This window comes from Orbicella franksi, chromosome 2, assembly GCF_964199315.1.
Source record: "Orbicella franksi chromosome 2, jaOrbFran1.1, whole genome shotgun sequence".
Taxonomy (NCBI): domain Eukaryota; kingdom Metazoa; phylum Cnidaria; class Anthozoa; order Scleractinia; family Merulinidae; genus Orbicella; species Orbicella franksi.
Genome location: NC_138146.1, coordinates 1,200,666 through 1,219,684, shown reverse-complemented (window position 1 = coordinate 1,219,684; position 19,019 = coordinate 1,200,666). Strand labels below are relative to the sequence as shown.

General features: G+C 39.3%; 1 protein-coding gene and 1 pseudogene across 1 annotated transcript; both read right to left on the bottom strand.

Annotated features, from left to right (window-relative positions):
* Window positions 1-2,562: 2,562 nt before the first annotated feature.
* Window positions 2,563-4,792, bottom strand: LOC145480154 (trace amine-associated receptor 9-like; annotated as a pseudogene).
* Window positions 4,793-7,960: 3,168 nt separating this feature from the next.
* On the bottom strand, window positions 7,961-9,709 carry LOC145467372 (beta-4C adrenergic receptor-like). Its single transcript, XM_081450928.1, has one exon. The coding sequence runs from the start codon at window positions 9,230-9,232 to the stop codon at window positions 8,330-8,332; it is 903 nt and encodes a 300-aa protein (XP_081307054.1). The 5' UTR covers window positions 9,233-9,709; the 3' UTR covers window positions 7,961-8,329.
* Between the last annotated feature and the right edge of the window lie 9,310 nt (window positions 9,710-19,019).

Genomic DNA, 19,019 nt, shown 5'->3' with positions numbered 1-19,019 from the left:
TTGTGGGTTAAAACTAAATACACCAAAGCGGAACGCATAAAAACCACTGAAATACAGTAGCTGGCAAAAAGCGTGAAACATGTGCCCCTGATCAAGGCAGTGCAGTGCCAAACTGGAGTGTTTAGGATGCCCCCGATTTCAATATGCTACATAAACAACTTGCTGAGTAACGATCTTAGTACGATCAGGAGCCATAATCGGGGACGGAGACCGTAATTCTTGGGATCCGCGCGCACCTATGATATGGGACAATTTTTCTATTTTTAGAACAAATTGCGCCATCCTGACGTCATTTATTCGCGCGGATCCACGCACATGTCGGGAGCTCTCGCGTGGATGCTGTCACATTGCGTGATCAAATGGTGAGAGTTGCGAGATTCTCTTGCGTATTTTTCACCGCGATGGCAGGGAATAAGGCAGGGAATACGAACCAGGGCGCTTATATGTAGTTTTATGCTCTGACCTAACGAAAAAGGTGGGTTTTTCACGGTCGAAAACAAGACTTAATCTCGCGCTGGGAATGAATAATAAGATCTGCTCGCGCTTGTTGTAAGTTTACGCGTATGTTTTTGCGTTTGTTCTGACTTAAGAATATAGCAAGAAAACTCTATACTCTGGTATCGAGTTAATTCGTGAGTTTCTCAGACAATGGTTAAACATAACCAAAACCTGTTTTGATGGTTTCTTATTGTTTCTGCTTGTTTGGTGAGTTTGCAAAAGTTTTTGAAAGGAAAGTCTGACGCGTACAATTAGCTCATTTGCGTATGCCGCAGGCGATGGCGCAATTTGTTCTAAAAATAGAATTACTGTCTCATATCATGGGGACAAACCCAATACTTGAAATGACGCGCACTTACCTTCTCCGTCCCCGATTATGACTCCTGGTACGATCTAACTATATATCAGCGCGAACGAAATAAACAGAAAACAAAACGCTACACTCTGTTTGGCGAAGAAAAAGAAATTAAACCAAGCTTGAATTGAAACACGTTGAAGGCTGACAGTAAAACGAACAATTTTAAGTCGAATCACGATGAACCAATGATTTCCAAAACTGTTTCATTGCAACGCGCATGGCTGCAACCCGCCAACAGTAAATAAGGGGATTAATTGAAGAGTTAAGATACACAAGCGAGGCTGACCATCTCATCATAAATGTTCTGTATATAATTTCAATTGATACTAAAGTAATAACTATGAAATTAATACCTATTCATTAATCAAGTGATCAAGTTGTTATTATCGTCTTGACGTACATGTAACACTGAGGTTTTTAATACCATAACAACTCTATAATTCATTTTCCAAAAGGCCTTAAGTAAAGATGGTGTTTTCCAAATCGTCCCAACAGCAAGGCCGTGCGGTGAAAGAAAACACGGAATAGGGGGGTTGACGACTGGTTCTACGTAAAGTCTCTCTTCTGGGCTCTACAAAAGTAATTTCATCGAAACTGAACGGGCCGTTAAACCACTCTACAAGTTCTTGTATTTTCGTGTCCAGATTTGCGAACGTTTACCCCTTAAAAGTGAGTTGAAGTAATGACAAATTAAATAACGGACATAACGTTATTCTTACCAACAATAGGTTTACAATGGATTTCATTGGAGGGAAGTTATAAGTGTTTCGATTATAAATTTTTTGTTGTCTTTTTTCTTGTTAATTTCGCATTTAGTTAGCAGGCTTAGCAATATAGTCAATATGGCCAATTGTTTTCTTCCTCATGAAACACCAAAACTAAGTAGATGAGTGGATGAAAGTAAGTTGGGAAGCCAAAAAATCATCATATTTTCATTTCTAGGTTTCCGATTAAAATGCGCTTAAAACAAACAAACACCCAGATTTCGACAGGAAGAGTTTTTCAAAGCAAAGATTTATTGTCAATTATTTTCGTGAGCCATAGCTATATATAGTTTGTTCACTTTTGTAATTTATGCTATTTTAATTAACGGTGCTCCTACATGTAATAATTAATAGCACTTGTGCTTGAATGTAGTAGTCTACACTGTCATCCTATGTAATTGCAATTGATGCTAAAGCAATTACTATGAAATGAATGCCTATTCATTAAGTAATCAAGTTGTTATTATCATCGTGACGTACATGCAGCACTGACGTTTTTAATGCCATAACAACGGTACAATTAACTTTCCAAAAAAGCCATTAGTAAAGAGGGTGTTTTCTAAATCGTGCCGCGACCAACTGAGAAAAAACACGGAATTTACAACACAGCCGACTGTAAGATTGTTCAAATCGCTTGCTGGAGGGCCTTCTGTAATTTTCAAATTAACGTTAAAACTAAATACACCAAACCCGAACACGAAAAACCCCTGAAATACAGCAGCTGGCAAAAAGCAGGAAATATATTCCCCTGGCTAAGGCAGTGCAGTGCCAAACTTGAACTTTTTGGATTCTATTTTAACATGCTACATAAACAACTTGGTTAAAAACGATCTTAGTGCGACCTAACTATATAACAGTGCTAACGAAATAAACACAATGCAAAAAGGTCAACTCTGTTTGTCGAAGAAAACGAAATTAAACCAAGCTTGATTTGAAACACGTTCAAGGCTGACACCAAAACGAACGATTTGAAGTTGACTAACGATGAACCAATGACCTCCAAAACCGTTTCACTGCAACGCGCATCGCTGGCAGACGCCAACAGTAAACTAGGGGATTGACTGACGAGTTAAGATAAACAAGCGTGGCTGAACATCTCAACATAAATGCTCCGTGTGGCGGGGAAAGCCAATCGGTGAAGTTAGCAACAGCGCGCATGCAAATATAAGGAGAATAACAGATAATAAGTAAAATTAGTAATGCTATCATGGTGATGAGAGATTTTCTGTAACGCTTCATGTCAAAGGCCTCAGGTTGGTTTGGCAGTGATTGATTCTGAATCTGAATTCGGTGCCGCCGACAAATGCGATAGATCGTCGAACACGCCAATGAGTTTACCACGATACATAGAGCGATAACGAACATCGAGACAGTGTGATGTAACTCCCCATCAATAAGGAACGTTCCGGCATACACCACGCTTGTTAGCCAGATGAGGCAGAGTACGAGGATAGTTTTCTTTACGGTAACGACAGCGACGTACCTGAGATGCAGTATGAGAGCAAGACATCTGTCCACGCTGACCGAGGTGAGCGTCAAAATTGTGGCAGAGATGAAGAAGGCTTGGGTGAATCTGAAGACTTGACGATAGTCGCGGTTCACTTTGTAAATGACACGCACAATGAACATCGGCTGGACAAGCAAACCGACTGCCAGGTCAGACAGCGAGAGTCCAAAGAGTAGAATATTTGTTGGCTGATGTAAAGTTGGCGTCGTTGAAATTGCGCCGAGGACGAGGAAATTTCCAGCAAACGCCGTCAGCGAGAAAACAGCGTTTAGAACGCAGACAGCGTCGTAAAAGTCGGCGTAACTTTCGCTTCCTGATGAGGGATTGTTGCTTTGACTTGAGTTGTTGTACATGATCGTACAGTACTTTACGCACGGTGTGTCGTGTTCATCTGTTCTGCTGTGGAGCACCTCAGGTAAATTATGTTATACCGATTTGCTTGCGAGATAATAAATTCAGTGACACTATGATTAACTGCCGGATGAAGTCCATGTCCACATAATACCTCCAACTGCTCTCTTTTTTAATAGCATTTCTTTTGTTTCAGACAAAGAATTGTTTTAAATGTCTTTCAGAAAACATGGAGTAATGACTGGTAGGGCGACTCTTTCGGTTTCTATTCTCAGAAATGAAATTAGGGTTTTTGATAACTGGCTACAAGTTAACTCTCGCTTGTGGCCTGGGCACTAACAGAAACCTTTGATTAAAACTTGCGGGCACTTGAACCACTCTATACTTTCCTGTATTTTCGTGTCCAGATTTGCGAACGTATTCCTTTCGTAAGTGAGCTGAATTAGTGGCCAATTAAAGCGGCGAACATAACGTCATTAGAATTAATAGTTACTTTCCTCAATTAGTCACTAAGCAAGTCAACATAGATTTACTATGGATTTCATTGAGGAAACTGATAAGTGTTTCGATCTTAATTAATTTTGTTGTCTTCTTTCGTGTTGATTTCGCATTTACAGGTAGTTAGCAGACTTTCAATATAGTGTTACCCCCAGTTCTAATCTTCTTCATGAAACACGAAAACTGAGTAGCTGATAATGAAAGTAAGTTGGAAAGCCAGAAAATGATCATATTTTTAACTCGTGAATTTCGCATGCGCAACACCAGTTATCGTGAGTTGTGGGAAAATGTGTCGCTCGCTCGATGGGCACTAAAAATTATGCAAATGAGGTACGCTTGCGGCTTACTTTGAAATCGCTGTTCATCTTTAATTAAAATAAGCTGTTTTAAAGGCCGAAATTAAAAAATATAAGTTAAAGAAGACTCGGCCACCGAAAATGAGAACATCGAGGATCGTAAAATCGATGAGCAGCACAAGTTCTCACTGGATGCGGACTTCTTATGGATTTTACAGAAACGGAAGTCGTTGAAGTACAGTTACGGTATGGTAAATGCGCATATAGCGAGCGAAATGATATAAACACAGAGCATTTATTTATTGTATCGCTAAAAACAATAAAAAAACAAAGGAAAACCAAATTTTTCCTTTGATTTCCTTTATGGAAGACCAGGTGTCCAGCCTAAACGAGAAAGGAGTCAAAGCTATAGTTTTGGGGCCAGAAAGTTCTGACACGGAAATTAAGGATGCTTTTGAAGGTAAATACAATCTTGTGTTTATAAAGTCGTTGCGCTTTCAAATGGCTTTTGAACACAGATCCCGGGTTTAAAGCAGCTTCCTGGACTTCAGAAAACAAAAGTGGTAATGCACAGTATTACTTCGAAGTTTAATTCTAATTCTTGAACGACTACTAAAGCCACGGCCGATGAAAACTCAAGCTTTCGCTTTAGCGTAAAGAATTAATTTGAACATGCTGTCACGCAGCGAAGCACGTCTACCAAATTTTGAACATTTTTTTGCTTTTAGATAGGTGTTTCTTTTTTTCTTTTTTTTTTTGCATGATCTTGAATGAAATTATTATTATTGAACTTGCTGTCATGTTTCTTTCACTTGGTTATCTTTCTTTGAGAATTTTAGGTTTTTAAAGTTAACAATATTTTTGCACCGTGGATTTCTGCATATTTAATAACGGCGACCTCCGCGGCCGTGTTTGTTAAGTTTCTTCGCTTGGTTCAAATACATTTTTTTTTTTAGTTTTATTCAGCTACTATAAAACTCCTGAGAAAAAAACTAAGTGGGCACTAATTTAGCACAGTTGAAATACGATTTGTCTCAAAATAATTGGCTTGTTTTTGTCGTCTTTTTTATTTACAACTTTCATCTTTCTTTCGCTGCGCTGCATTATTTGTCGTACGCGAAGAAATTATCTGATTTCTTGTTTTTAAATTGTAGTTTAGATATGTGTTTTCGCTGTTATTTTCCTGGTGTTTTCTCAAATGTTATCCGCTATAGTAAAAGAAAAAGAAAGTTTGTTGTTTTCGGTTTCGTTTTATCCTCCAAAGTTAATAATTAACTCGTTTTTGGGTGTTCAATTTTCTCGGCTTTTGTCGCGCGGCAAAGAAAAAATATAATTTCTTGTTTTCTCATCAATTATAATACACTTCAAGTTGAGTTCTTTTGTTGATATTTTTTAAAATTTTGGCCCGTCATTTGTTCAACTTTAAATAAACGATGTCATAAAATCTGATCCTATACATGGCTGTGGTTACTGGGCATATGGTTTATTTTTCTGCTTACACTCGCTCTGAAATATTTAAAAAAAAACTCCAGGGAATTAGGGGTAGGCTTTGAATCATTACGTCACACCCATGTTTCGCGCCAAAAATTATTCAAATTTTAAATTTGAATCCGAGCAAGCGGAACAAGTCGACTTCATTTTATAGAAGTAGAAGTCTACTTGTGGCAAGTCTATCTGGAGGCGTTCATGCGGGATGTTTTGGTGTATGTAAGCATTAACTTTGAATGGCTACCCTGGAACTGCAAACACTCACACCCCGTCCACAATATGCCGGAGAAATTTGAAAAGGGTGTTAATCACTCTGAAAACACATCAAATGTTTTTTGCCTACAGTTCGTTGGAGAAATCTGAAAACGCAACAATCACCGGTCATTTTGGATTTGTGTTTGAGGAAATCGTGACGTCATCGTTTTGGAAAAGCTCCATTTTGAAAATGTTTTCCGTCCACATTAAAACACAAAGCCGGCAGTGTTTTCGTTTGAAGAGCGCCCGTTTTCGTGGCGAATTAGTGTGGACGGAATACCTAACCGTAGAAACAAAGCTGCGTTTTCAAATTTCTCTGGTGTAGTGTGAACAAGGCCCCAGTGTAATTGTTTATCAAGTATTACAAATCAAACCTGAAGGTCAAAATTGCTAAAATTACGCACTGATCGATAAACACGAGCTGACTATCAGATATGATCGAAATCTCCGGTGATATCACAAATTGTTTTTGCGGACAGACTGGTTGGTGGTTTCCACTGGAATGCTAGCAGGCTTGTACCAAGAGTCGCCGTTCCCCTTGACCAGCGGTCAGAAAACTAGCGACCGTGGAGAGATTCGATCCGATCCTGGATCCGATTTGAAGTCCGAAAATATCGGACCTCCGGTTGAATTGCGCCTAGCTCATAAACACGTGGCTCAATCGAGTCGCTTGTCTTTTTCTTTAGCGTGCAAGGGCACCTGTTTTTTTTTTGCTCCTGTTTCATGCAAAAAAAAAAAAAAACCCTAGAGCCAAACAAACCGGATGCTCTCGCAGGCTAGTTTTTCGTCCAATCATTTTCATAGTTTTTAAAGCCAGCGAAACTTAAGGCTGCAATGGAACTAGATATTCTTCGCTGTGGATACTTCACCATCGGCATACCAACATTGGTTACATGAGCTGGTAGTCTGTTCCTCTCTTTTTGCTTAATTTTCTCTAATTTCCCTCGACAAAGGCAAATAACCCATGTTTCCTCGTCGCCTTGTTGCAACTTGAAATGAAAATGTCGCCTAGACTTTGTGTTTCACGGAATTTTTGCATCGGAAACTTCCATCGAAAATGTCATGAACGTGTCATTGTACATGCACGTCCTTATAAGCAGAACCTGAAAATGCCATTTTGCAACAAAACTCAAAACTCGTTTCTGTTTATCTCATTTGATAAAGAGAGAATGATTAATGTTTTCATTAAAACGGTATTGCCTTGATTTTTCAATATTTCCGATGTTCACTTTTCAACCACATTTACTGCCAACTATTTCTTGGTGAACCAGAAACAAAAATGATAAATGTTTAAAACACATGACCTCGTTCACCCTTGTCAAATGTAATAGCATGATGGTTTCAGTTGTAATGCCTTCTTATCCAAATGTTACTTTGTTTCCTTGGTACCTTATTAGCGAACACTGAACTACTGTTCATACTCTAAATATGAAAATCAACCACAATATTCCCTAAATACTAAACATAATCCAAAAAGTATTTTAATTCTTTTGTTCAATTCACGAGTTTGCTCACAGAGCACTTTGATCATTTCTGGGTTTCGACTGAAATGCTTGCAGAGCAAATAAATACCCAGATTTCGACAAGGAGTGTTTTCCAAAGCAAAGCTTTGTTGTCACTTATAATTATCTTCGTGTGCCATAGGTTTTTCACTTGTGACTTATGTAATTTTAATTAAGAGGTTAGTAATGATTAACAGCACTTGTGCTTGAATGGACTATTAGATACTGTCATCCTATATAATTTCAATTGATGCTAAAGTAATTACTATGAAATGAACGCCTATTCATTAAGCGAACAAGTGGTTATTGTCATCTTGGCGTATATGTGACACTGTGGTTACCATAACAACGGTAAAATTAACTTTCCAAAAACCTGTAATAAACTGTAGTATGTAATGTAGTAAAGATAGTGTTTTTCAAATCGTCCCAAGAACGAGGCCAAACACAGCCGACCATAAGATTGCTCAAATCGCTTGCTGGATGTCCCTCTGTGATTTTGAAATTAAGGTTAAAACTAAATACATCAAAGCCGAACACGAAAAACCACTGAAATGCAGTAGCTGACAAAAAGCGGGAAACATGTGCCCCTAATCAAGGCAGTGCAATGCTAAACTGGAGTGTTTAGGACGCCCCCAATTTTAATATGCTACATAAACAACTTGCTGAGTAACGATCTTAGTACGATCTAACTATATATCAGCGCGAACGAAATAAACAGAAAACAAAACGCTACACTCTGTTTGGCGAAGAAAAAGAAATTAAACCAAGCTTGAGTTGAAAAATGTTCAAGGCTGACACTAAAACGAACGATTTTAAGTTGAATGACGACGAACCAATGATTTCCAAAACTGTTTCATTGCAACGCGCATGGCTGGAATACGCCAACAGTAAATAAGGGGATTAATTGACGAGTTAAGATAAACAAGCGAGGCTGACCATCTCATCATAAATGTTCTGTATGGCTGGAGAGGCCAATCGGTGAAGTTAGCAACAGCGCGCATGCAAATATAAGGAGAATAACAGATAATAAGTAAAATTAGTAATACTATCATGGTGATGAGAGATTTTCTGTAACGCTTCATGTCACAGGCCTCGGGTTGGTTTGGCAGTGATTGATTCTGAATCTGAATTCGGTGCCGTCGACAAATGCGATAAATCGTCGAAAACGTCGATGTGTTTACCACGATGCATAGAGTGATAACGAACATCGAAACAGAACGATAAAGTTCCCCGTCGACGAGGAACGTTACGGCATACACCACGCTTGCTAGCCAGATGAGGCAGAGTACGAGGATAGTTTTCTTTACGGTAACGACAGCAACGTACCTGAGATGCAGTATGAGAGCAAGACATCTGTCCACGCTGACCGAAGTGAGCGTCAAAATTGTGGCAGAGATGAAGAAGGCTTGAATGGATCTGAAGATTAGACGAAGAACCGGAAATTTTCCCTGGCTCACTTCGTAAATCAAAACCATAATGAACATCGGCTGGACAATCAAAGCGACTCCCAGGTCAGACAGCGAGAGTCCCAAGAGTAGAAAGTTACTCGGCTTATGTAACGTTGGAGTCGTTGAAATTGCGCCGAGGACGAGGAAATTTCCAGCAAACGCAGTCAGTAAGATCACCGCGTTTAGAACGCAACCAGCGATGTAAACTTCGGTGTAACTTTCGCGTCCCGATGTTGCGTCACTGCTTCGATTTGAGTTGTTGTACATGACCACAAAATTTCACGGCTTGTTGAATCTGAATATGAATGTAGACAGTCCGCCTTCATGCACGGTGTGTGTGCTGTGGAGCACCTCAAGTAAGTTACGTTATACCCATTGGCTTGCCAAAGAATAAATTCATTGACTACCGGATGAAGTCCAAGTGCTCTTAAACCTGGCTTGAATAAGTCTCTCGGGGAATTGTTTTTAACGGCTTTGAGGAAAAATGGAGTAATGACTGATAGGGCGACTCTATTCTATTCTCAGAAATAAAAATAAGGGTTTTTGACGACTGGTTTGAAGTAAACTCTCGCTTGTGGGCAGTAACAAAAGTGATTTAATCGAAACTAGACAGTGTTCACAACTTTACCTTTAATTAAAACTTGCGGGCAGTTGAACCAATCTGTACTTTTCTGTATTTTCGTGTCCAGCTTTTGAAACTCATTCCCTTTTATTGTGAGTGAACTGAAGTAGTGACAAATTAAGTGGCGGACATAACGTTATTGAAATTATGAGTGACTTTCCTCAACTAGTCACTTACCAAGATAGTATTGGAAAATTTCATTAATGGGAACTGAGAAGTGTTTCGATCTTGATTTTGTGTCGGTCGTCTTCTCTCATGTTAATTTGGCACTTATTAGGAGGCTTTGCAATATGTAGGTTTAACGTCATTTCTAATCTTCTTCATGAAATAGGTCAACTGAGTAGATGAAAATAATTTGGGAAGCCAAAAAATGATAAAATTTCACTACTAGGTTTCGACTGAAATGCTTTGAAAACAAACAAATACCTAGGTTTCGACAAGGAGTGTTTTCCAAGGCAAAGCTTTATTGTCACTTATTTTCGTGAGCCAAAGTTTGTGCACTTTTGTGATTTACGCAATTTTAATTATGAGGTTAGTAATAATTAATAGCACTTGTGCTTGAATGTACTAGTAGATACTGTCAGTCCTTTATAATTTCAATTGATACTTAAGTAATTTCAATCAAATGAATGCCTATTCATTAAGTAATCAAGTTGTTATTATCATCTTGACGTACATATAACACTGAGGTTACCATAACAACGGTATAATTAACTTTTCAATTTATCTCCCGCATTTGAGCATGTATAGTTAGCTGTTACACGCGGAGTGTTCCCCTTGATCACGTGGTACGTCCTGATCTCATACACTCGCTTGCCGGAGAGCCTTCTGTGCTTTGTTCTGTTTTATTGATACTTTGTTTAACTGAGGTTGTCGTAGTAACTTCTTTAAACCAGACTTTCGAGAAAAGGGTTTCTATGTAAACTGCTGCGAAAAGCTTTTAAGCATCTTCGAGATGCAGTGTTAATCTCTATATAGAGGTAGGAAATTACTACATCTGGTTTCGTCTTTCATCATGCATGTTTGCTGCTAAACTAGTCGTGCGTCAGTATCGCGCCTGCTGGACATTCTATTAGCTACGTTTAATTTTGGATAACATCTTAAGAATCAAAAAACATGTACCGTGTTTCTATTGAGTTGTAGAAACACGAGTGGAAGTTTGGGAGAACGAGAAATGTAGAGGGAACACGAGTCAACGGGCGAGTGTTTCCGCAGCTTCTCAGGAAGCAAGAGTTGCTCTCGGCTATCGCCTCGAGCAACTCTGACGCTCTTTTCATGCCCTCCAAACTCCCCACGTGCATCCATAACTCGATATACGCATGCTAAGCATGAACCAATTCTTTATTAACACTAGTGCACATTACACATCATAATTCTGGATTATGATTGGCTGAAAGACAATAGGAAATTTTCTAAGCCAATGATATCACGTAAAATGGTGACGAAACTTTTGTGCGGGAACTTTGAAAAGGTTTTCTCGAATGAGACGAAGTGGCTTCAAGAAAGATCTTCAGGCACTTCCTCCACGCGAATTTTTTCATGTTTATAGCGGCTCGTGTAATTTCAGCTTTTTGAAATACTCACTCGTGCAAATTAATTCCACATTGAACTCGAAACCTTATGATTAACTATTTTTTTTTTAATTTGATTTTATTTTAGACAGAGACAGACCTAGAGATTTTGCTAGCATAGTTCTTCCCAAGAGCGTCAGGTCCCGCGACCGCCATATATTAAGCTTCGTTTCCATTTTCCTTATTTTGACATAAAAATTATTGTTGTTGTTGGCAGCTGCATCGTGGGAAAGGTAAGTTCCAAGGAATTTTATGGGATCTTTTGGACACTGGAATTTTAAAGGCTCTATCTTATTTTTGCTCGAAGCACCAATCCACAAGGCTTTTGTTTTCTTTTTATTTAATTGCAAACCAGACAATACTCCAACTGAATTAACTATATTCATGGCATTTCTAAGTGACGTGGTATCTTCAAGAATCAGGGTTGTATCATCCGCAAACTGTGAGATCTTTGCATTCTGTCCACTTGGGAGCTCGATGCCCTTGCAGAGATGGTTTTGGTGTATTTTCAGGGCTAGCATTTCGACCGCTAACACAAACAAAAGAGGACTCAGGGGACACCCTTGACGGACACTTCGAGAGACTTTGAAGTAATTAGTCATGAAACCCGCATTCATCACGCCACTTTCAACATTATTATAAAGAATGGATATCCATTTTGTAATATTTGGATAAAGTTGTATAATTCAGTACACTTGTGGATAAAATTCCATTCAATGGTGTCGAAGGCTTTACGAAAATCAATAAAAAGTAGGATGCCTGGGAGTTTTTAAGCCTCTGTATATTCCATGATATCATTTAAAAGCCGAACATTTTGGCCAATGAATCTACCTTTAATGAAGCCTGTTTGATCAGAGTGTATAATCGAAGGCAGTATTGACTCAATTCTTCGGCCAATTGCTTTTGCCAAGATTTTGTAATCAACGTTTAAGAGAGTTAGCGGTCGCCAATTGGACAGCTCAATAAGGCAGGAGTCGTCTTTTGGTATCAAACAGATAACGCCACGCCTTTGAGATATTGACAATTGCCCTTTGGTAAAAGCTTCATTATATGAATTAAGGAGATGTGTGCCAATTAGGTCGAAGAATGTTTCATAAAATTCTTTGGAAAAGCCATCCTCCCCAGGGGATTTGTTGTTTTGAAAGGATGTTAAAACGTTTTTTTATCTCATCAAGTGTCAGGTCAGATTCAAGAGACACTGATTCCTCAAAAGACAATTTGGGAATGTCTAGATCCTCAACAAAGACGAAAAAGTTCTCTCTGAAATTCGTGGAAAGAAAGCCGGATGATTTTGTTTCTAGTAAATCGCTATAAAATAATTCTATTTCTTGGTTGATTTGTTTCATGTCCGAAATAATCTCGCCATTCTCAAGTTTTAACTGTGCAATAACCCTTTTCTCAAAGTTTCGCTTTTCTAAATTGAAAAAATAATTGGTAGGTTTCTCACCTTTTTCAAATCCAGCGGGCTTTTGAACGGAACATGGCTTCTTTGCCTTTTTCTTCGTAAATATCTTTGAGTTCTGTCTCGATGGATTCGTATTCATCTAACAGTGGTTGGTTGAAGTGGTTGTTTCCGTGACATATTTCATTATCAAGGGCATCGAGTTTTCCCTGAAGATAAGTTTCCCTGTTTTTAAATTCCTTGTGTTTAGCTTTCGAGTATGATATGGTTTCAGAGCGAAACTCCATCTTAATAAGTTCCCATAAAAGTTGATGGCTCTCAACTTCTTGATACTTTGATAAAATTCTCGGTAAACATCCTGTGATAAGCTGAACATAGTTTTCGTCTTCTAATAATTGGTTATTGAATTTCCACGTGCCTGGGCCGCGATGAAACGCGTCGTTGATTTCTACGCTCAAGTAAAAGGCCTTGTGGTCTGGAGCAATTGAGGAGCGGATTTCAGCTGTTCTTATGTTTGACTTTAAAGATTGTGCAATGAGAAAAAAGTCAATTCTAGATTTAAGCTTCAGAGATTTTGATTCATAAGTAAATGCCTTCTTTTTGGGGTGTAGGACTCGATAAACATCAACAAGACCTAATTCGTCCATAAAACTAAGAAGAGAATTCCTGTAACTTGTTTCTTGCCATTGTCGCCCTCCACGTTTATCTATTGAATGAAGAGTGGTGTTCCAGTCATCAGCGATTATAGTTCTGGACGTGTTTGTTTTAGAGACAATATCTGTACAAAAGTTCTGTGTAAACAAAGTTTGCTGTTGGGGAATCACATGGAGCATAAACGGAAGTTAGAAAAAAATCTTTGTCACCTAGCTTGATTTTTGCGATAACCAATCTACCGTTGGGATCAATAGACAGACGCTCTAAAGAGAACAAAGAGTTTGGCCTCTCGGCAATAAGCAAGTACCTTTGGAATGTTTTGTACCGTGTGAGAAAAGTATTTTCTCACCCCATTCTGAAGCACAAGGGACTTCATCTTCCTTTAACGAAAAGGTTTCCTGAAGACAATAGAAATCTGCTTTTTGATTCTTGAGATACAAAAACAATGCCCTTCGCTTGACGTGATTACGCATCCCCCTTACATTCAATGATAAGATTTTGATGAATTTCATAATATTCTACCGAATAAAACCTAACACCTATTCTTAATGCACAATAGCTATGCTAACAAACAACAACAAAGGCTTGAGCCAGAGAAAAAAATAAGAAAAACAAATAGAAAACGAAAATACGAAGACAGGCAAAAATACTAGTACAGTTTAGAAATATAAATGAGCTACGCTTAAGAGACTAACTTAGTTGGTAATCGCAAAAGTAACCAAGATGAACGAAAGAATTACGAAGTGAAGTTGCACAGTTCTTAAAAAAATACAAGACAAACACCGCACTCAATAAACAACAACAAGGCTCAAGACAGTGAAAATGTCAAGTGTATTTGGCCTCTCGGCAATAAGCAAGTACCTTTGGAATGTTTTGTACCGTGTGAGAAAAGTATTTTCTCACCCCATTCTGAAGCACAAGGGACTTCATCTTCCTTTAACGAAAAGTCTAATTTCCAAAAGAAAAAAGAGACTCTACTTCCAAACTTTCTGTAAAGGAAGGGAAGCAAAGCGAAAAGTGCTAGCCTCTCTTCCTCCCTCCCGTTCGATCTCATTTCCCTCAAAATATGCAAACTTCCACTTCGATACGATATTTACGGTTTTTGTAAGATCTCCGCAAAACGGCAGTTAATTACAAATTTTTAAGATCGTTTTCACTAAAGATCCTAGTGGGGGATCCATCAGGCGACGTTTTTAAGAATATCTTACCGTCCAAGGACCAACAGCTAAGAAGTAAACCGTCTCTCCGCATCTTGTTTGCTTGACTCATGACAAAGCGTCTGTGACCTGTGAGGTTTTCATTAATAAAGATGCGATCTTTAAACTCTGGAATGGATACAGGGCATCTTGGAAATACACTTGACATTTTCACTGTCTTGAGCCTTGTTCTTGCTTTATATAGTTTGGTTTTAACCTTGTGGCTTGCAAACTTAACGATAATTGCGGTATTGCTGTTTCTTCTTTTAAGATGCTGCGATATTTCTATATCATTTGATGAAATGTCAACATCTAACGCATTGGCGATTGCGAGGACCGCCTCTTCCGTGGAGCTGTACGTTTCTTATGGGACACCATGGATTTCCGAGCTGTTTTTTCTTGTATATTGTTCTAAGCTATCAAGGTTATCCCATAAGTTGTATATTTCGTCGTCTTGTTTATTAATCTTAACTTTTGCCGCCTTTAGTTCCAGTTCCAAAGCCTTGTTTCGTTCACACGTTTTCGACAACGATTCCTGTAAACTCTGCACCTCGCGGTCTTTCGATTTCAAAGATGCTTTAAGTTCTTTCAATTCGTCTCTGAGTTGACTATTTTCATGTAAGATTCTTGCAATGGTATCTTGGATGTTGTCTAGAATTCCCTTTATATCTTCGAGACTCGTGTTGCTCGATTCTCTGACCGTTCTCTCAGTTTCCGATTGCAAGGACGCCATAACCTGGTTGTCTGTCGATTTGGCAAGTTTTGCACGTGGTTCCAATGTCTCTGAGCTGTTTCTACGCTCTTCCCATTTTCTAGTACCCGTTGTTTTAACTTTCGCTATTTTGTCTGGCATTTCAAGTTACCGATTCGGGGAAGGAATTGGAGGCAGCATCAGAGCTTTTAAATTAGCTGCCATCCGCCACGACGCTCTCTAACATAGGTCTAACATAGCTATACTAACAACACAGGTTACAACAGAATAAGAACAAGACTAGTGGCGGATCCACACCTTCAGCTAAGGGGTGGGGGGGCGAAGGGGTGTGTTGTTTTGCTTGCCCTGCCGGCTTTTCTTCCCTCAGTGATTTCTTCTCTTTTTACCCAAAATAAGGAGGCGGGCCCCCGGGCCCCTTCCCTATATCCGCCACTGAAGACTATTTGAAATTTGCGTTTTTATTTCTTCTTCAGATTATTATTTTAACTTTCTTCCATTTATCCCTAGCTAGCGGTGAAGAAATAAACCAAGGAGGTCTTCCGTGTGTTTTTAAGGAAAGAAGGTGTAAAAAGACTAAAAAGTAAAATTAATTGTTACTTCAACGTAAATTAAAATGAACGAAAATCAACGTAAAACACCACAATAAAATTCAAAGCTGTATTTCTAAAACGACCAAGGCTTAGGGGAATAAAGTAAAAGAAATTAAGACGGATTCCGCTCAAAGTGCGAGCAACAGGGCCAAAAATTATTTACTAAAAATCTACTCACAGCGCGGTAACGTTCTGAATACTATTTTAAACATCTCGCTTTAATTGATTTCTCTAAGTGATCCCGCGAATAAATCCTCAAGCATTCTCAAAAAAGTTATCGTCAAACCTCGTAAGAATACGTGTGTTATTGTGTTCTCAACTAACGAGAAAAGTGTGTTTTAATTGAAACATGGATAACTTCAAGTTCAACTTTCTCTCGCGGGGTCAGAGCTTAAATCTCGATAAGTTCTTTTTACCTTTATTCAAAATATTACCAGGTTATGAGATTATTTTGGTAACTTTATTTTTGCCACTATTGCTTGAATGTTCTGCAAAAATCATCTTTTAAATTATTTACCCTCATCCTGGACGCGATTTCTTTTGCTTTATTCCCCCAAGCCTCGGAGAGTCAGTGGAGCAGTCAAGTTATGATAGACTGTTTTCGACAAGTGAAACCTGTATTCTGAAGCGGACCCCATAATAAGCTGACACCCTCTATTAAGCGGACACCAGCTTGAGTCCCAAAATGTTCTTCCTACATTTACTCTAAAATAAACCTGCATTCAGCGGACACCTCTGTTAAGCGCACGCAGGCATCAGTATTAAGCCATTTTGTTGCACAAAACCTGCAAGACGGGGCGGGGGGGGGGGGTGGGCGTGGGCGGTGAATAGGTTTTCGGATCGAAAAAAGCGCACGGATTGTGGATTTTTGCGGTAAATCGAGCGGATTCGCGGATTTTGAAAGCACAGTGGATATCGAGGATTAGCGGTAAATTTTGGCGCGGATTCCGGATTGTGCCTGTCTTGATGTTCGGATCTTGGGTCCTAAACAAAATTTGGATCATAGATCTTTCTTCACCCTTGGTCGGTAGGTTAATTAGTTCATCCAAATTATTTTTTTCGAACGAAACTCGTTTAAACTCAGGTATGAGACTGTTATTGGAATTGTACTATGTTATAGCCATCAAGCTATATGCTGCTTTCTTTACTATTTTTGCGAAATTAACAATGGCGTTCACAATTTTCTCTTGCCTTCACATTTACCAGTTTACTTTTGAACTTTTATACTTCTGTTTCCGGATGTGATTGTGGTTTCCGATTTGAACAAAAATATTGGCGGATCGACGGATTTGGCGGAAAAAAGGCACGGATTGGCGCATTTGCATAGCCCTATCACCCCCCTCCAGCAATAAGCGGACACTTCAAGGACATTTTACCTCTAAAGGTTCAGCTGAGACTCCTTTAACATCGTTCAGCGATGTCGTTTTAAAACTAAGTGATTATTCCAGATTGATGGATTGACTGACTGGACATTGTACTATAAACAGTCTTAGCTAGTCTTTGATCTAACTCTGGGTTACACTGTGTTACAAAAGGGTTGATAAGTAACTATTATTGCACAACATATTAGAACCTGTTTTGAGCGGACACCCTGTATTAAGCGGACACTAGTGAGGGTCCCAAGGGTGTCTGCTTAATACAGGTTTCACTGTATTAAAATTCAGCTTGGCAGTGAGGCATAGAGGACACAAACAAAGGAAATTGATTGACATGTTTATTCATTTCTTTTGTTTGTGTCCTCTAGACCTCACTATCAACCTGAATTTTAATATATCAAAACTGACTTATTGTAAGTTAATTTTGGACCTTGAGTGGAAAGATACTACACTCTGCTTAGTTTATGGCCCGTCCACACCACGCCAAAGAAATTTGAAGACAGCGTTTTCAATCCTAAAATCGCATCAAATGTTTTTCGTCCACACTGCACTGAAAGAAAAAAAAAAATAAACTGAAAACGCAACAATCGCCGGCGATGGAAGCACTAGCCTGCGTAGCTGGCGGTTTAGTTGGTTGGGGACGGTAAAGATGATACGCGAGTGGTCTGGCGTAGCAGCCTTTTCGTTTGTCTCATTAGGTTCCCCACGGCATCGCTGCTCTCGCCGCTAGCTCGCGCGCTCTACCCCAACTAAACCGCCAGCTATGTAGGCTACGAAGCGCTTGAGTGTCCTACGGTATCGGAGCTCAAGCTAATACATTGCACTCGCACAATATGAGACTTTGCGGCAGGCACAAGTTGCACATGTGACCTTCATTCCCCACCTCCTAACCATATATCACTTCAAACCCCCACTGCTCCTCAACCGCTACTCTCAATCGTTAACCCCCACTTGTTACTTCTTAGCTCTCATCGCATGTAATTCCCCACCCACCCTAACATTTCTGTTCAGTCGTGTCTTCCCAACATTTGAAATTAAGCGCTGTTTGACCTCCTTTACATGCGTGCGTCAAAATACGTTGCATAACAGAATTTATTACTCAAGAATCAAACAAAAAACGAGCCATGAAACAATTAATCAACCGCGATTCGGGAAATCCTTCGATGGCTGTTCATTCGAAACATTCTTCAAAACAACATGGTACAGAGTACTGTGTAATTATCATCCCGCAAACCTTGGCTCGGTGACCCAAAGAACAGAGATAAGCGAAATGATGTATTCGACGACTACCTTGCACATCGACTTTTTTCCCACCTTCGCTGGACCTTTGTCGGCCTCAAAGTGAGCCGCGTTGTTTAGGACAATCGTCGGCAAGGGTCACACTCACAGCCCGACACATAGTCCTTTATCGTCGGTAAAAGACTGGACGCTTTGCATGCTGAGCGCTCCGATGCTTTTTATTAGTGCGGTACTTTGAGGAAATTTAGCACAAATAAACTTCCGTGGGAAAAGTAAGGCCTCGTTGACTTGCGTTTGTAACAGAAAATGAACATCGTGGAAAGCGGTTACATGGAAATAAGCGAGGGGACTGGGGACAGGGTTAGAACGGGGAATTAAGCCCTCCCATTTCTTTTTAGCCTGTACATTTACAAGAACGCAACTAAAATGTTATATATGGGAGAACTGTCTAAAGTCTGCGCTCTTAATCTTTGCAAAAGAGCGCGCAAACCCAAGACAAAACAAAGGGAAGTTATCCCTCTCACCGATCTATAACCACAGCGGTGCGAGACATCGGAAGGGAATTAGATTTTTCTTCACCCATAATGGTGTTTATTCCAAAAAAAGCGCGTAAAGCGCGGAAATACAAGGTATTTTGATTTTGTCCGAGAAGGTATTAATAATATTAATATTAAAATATCTTTGAACAATGA

Excerpts from the sequence above, each read along its gene's own strand:
- LOC145467372 (XM_081450928.1), bottom strand. The coding sequence starts at position 9,232 with ATGTACAACAACTCAAATCGAAGCAGTGACGCAACATCGGGACGCGAA.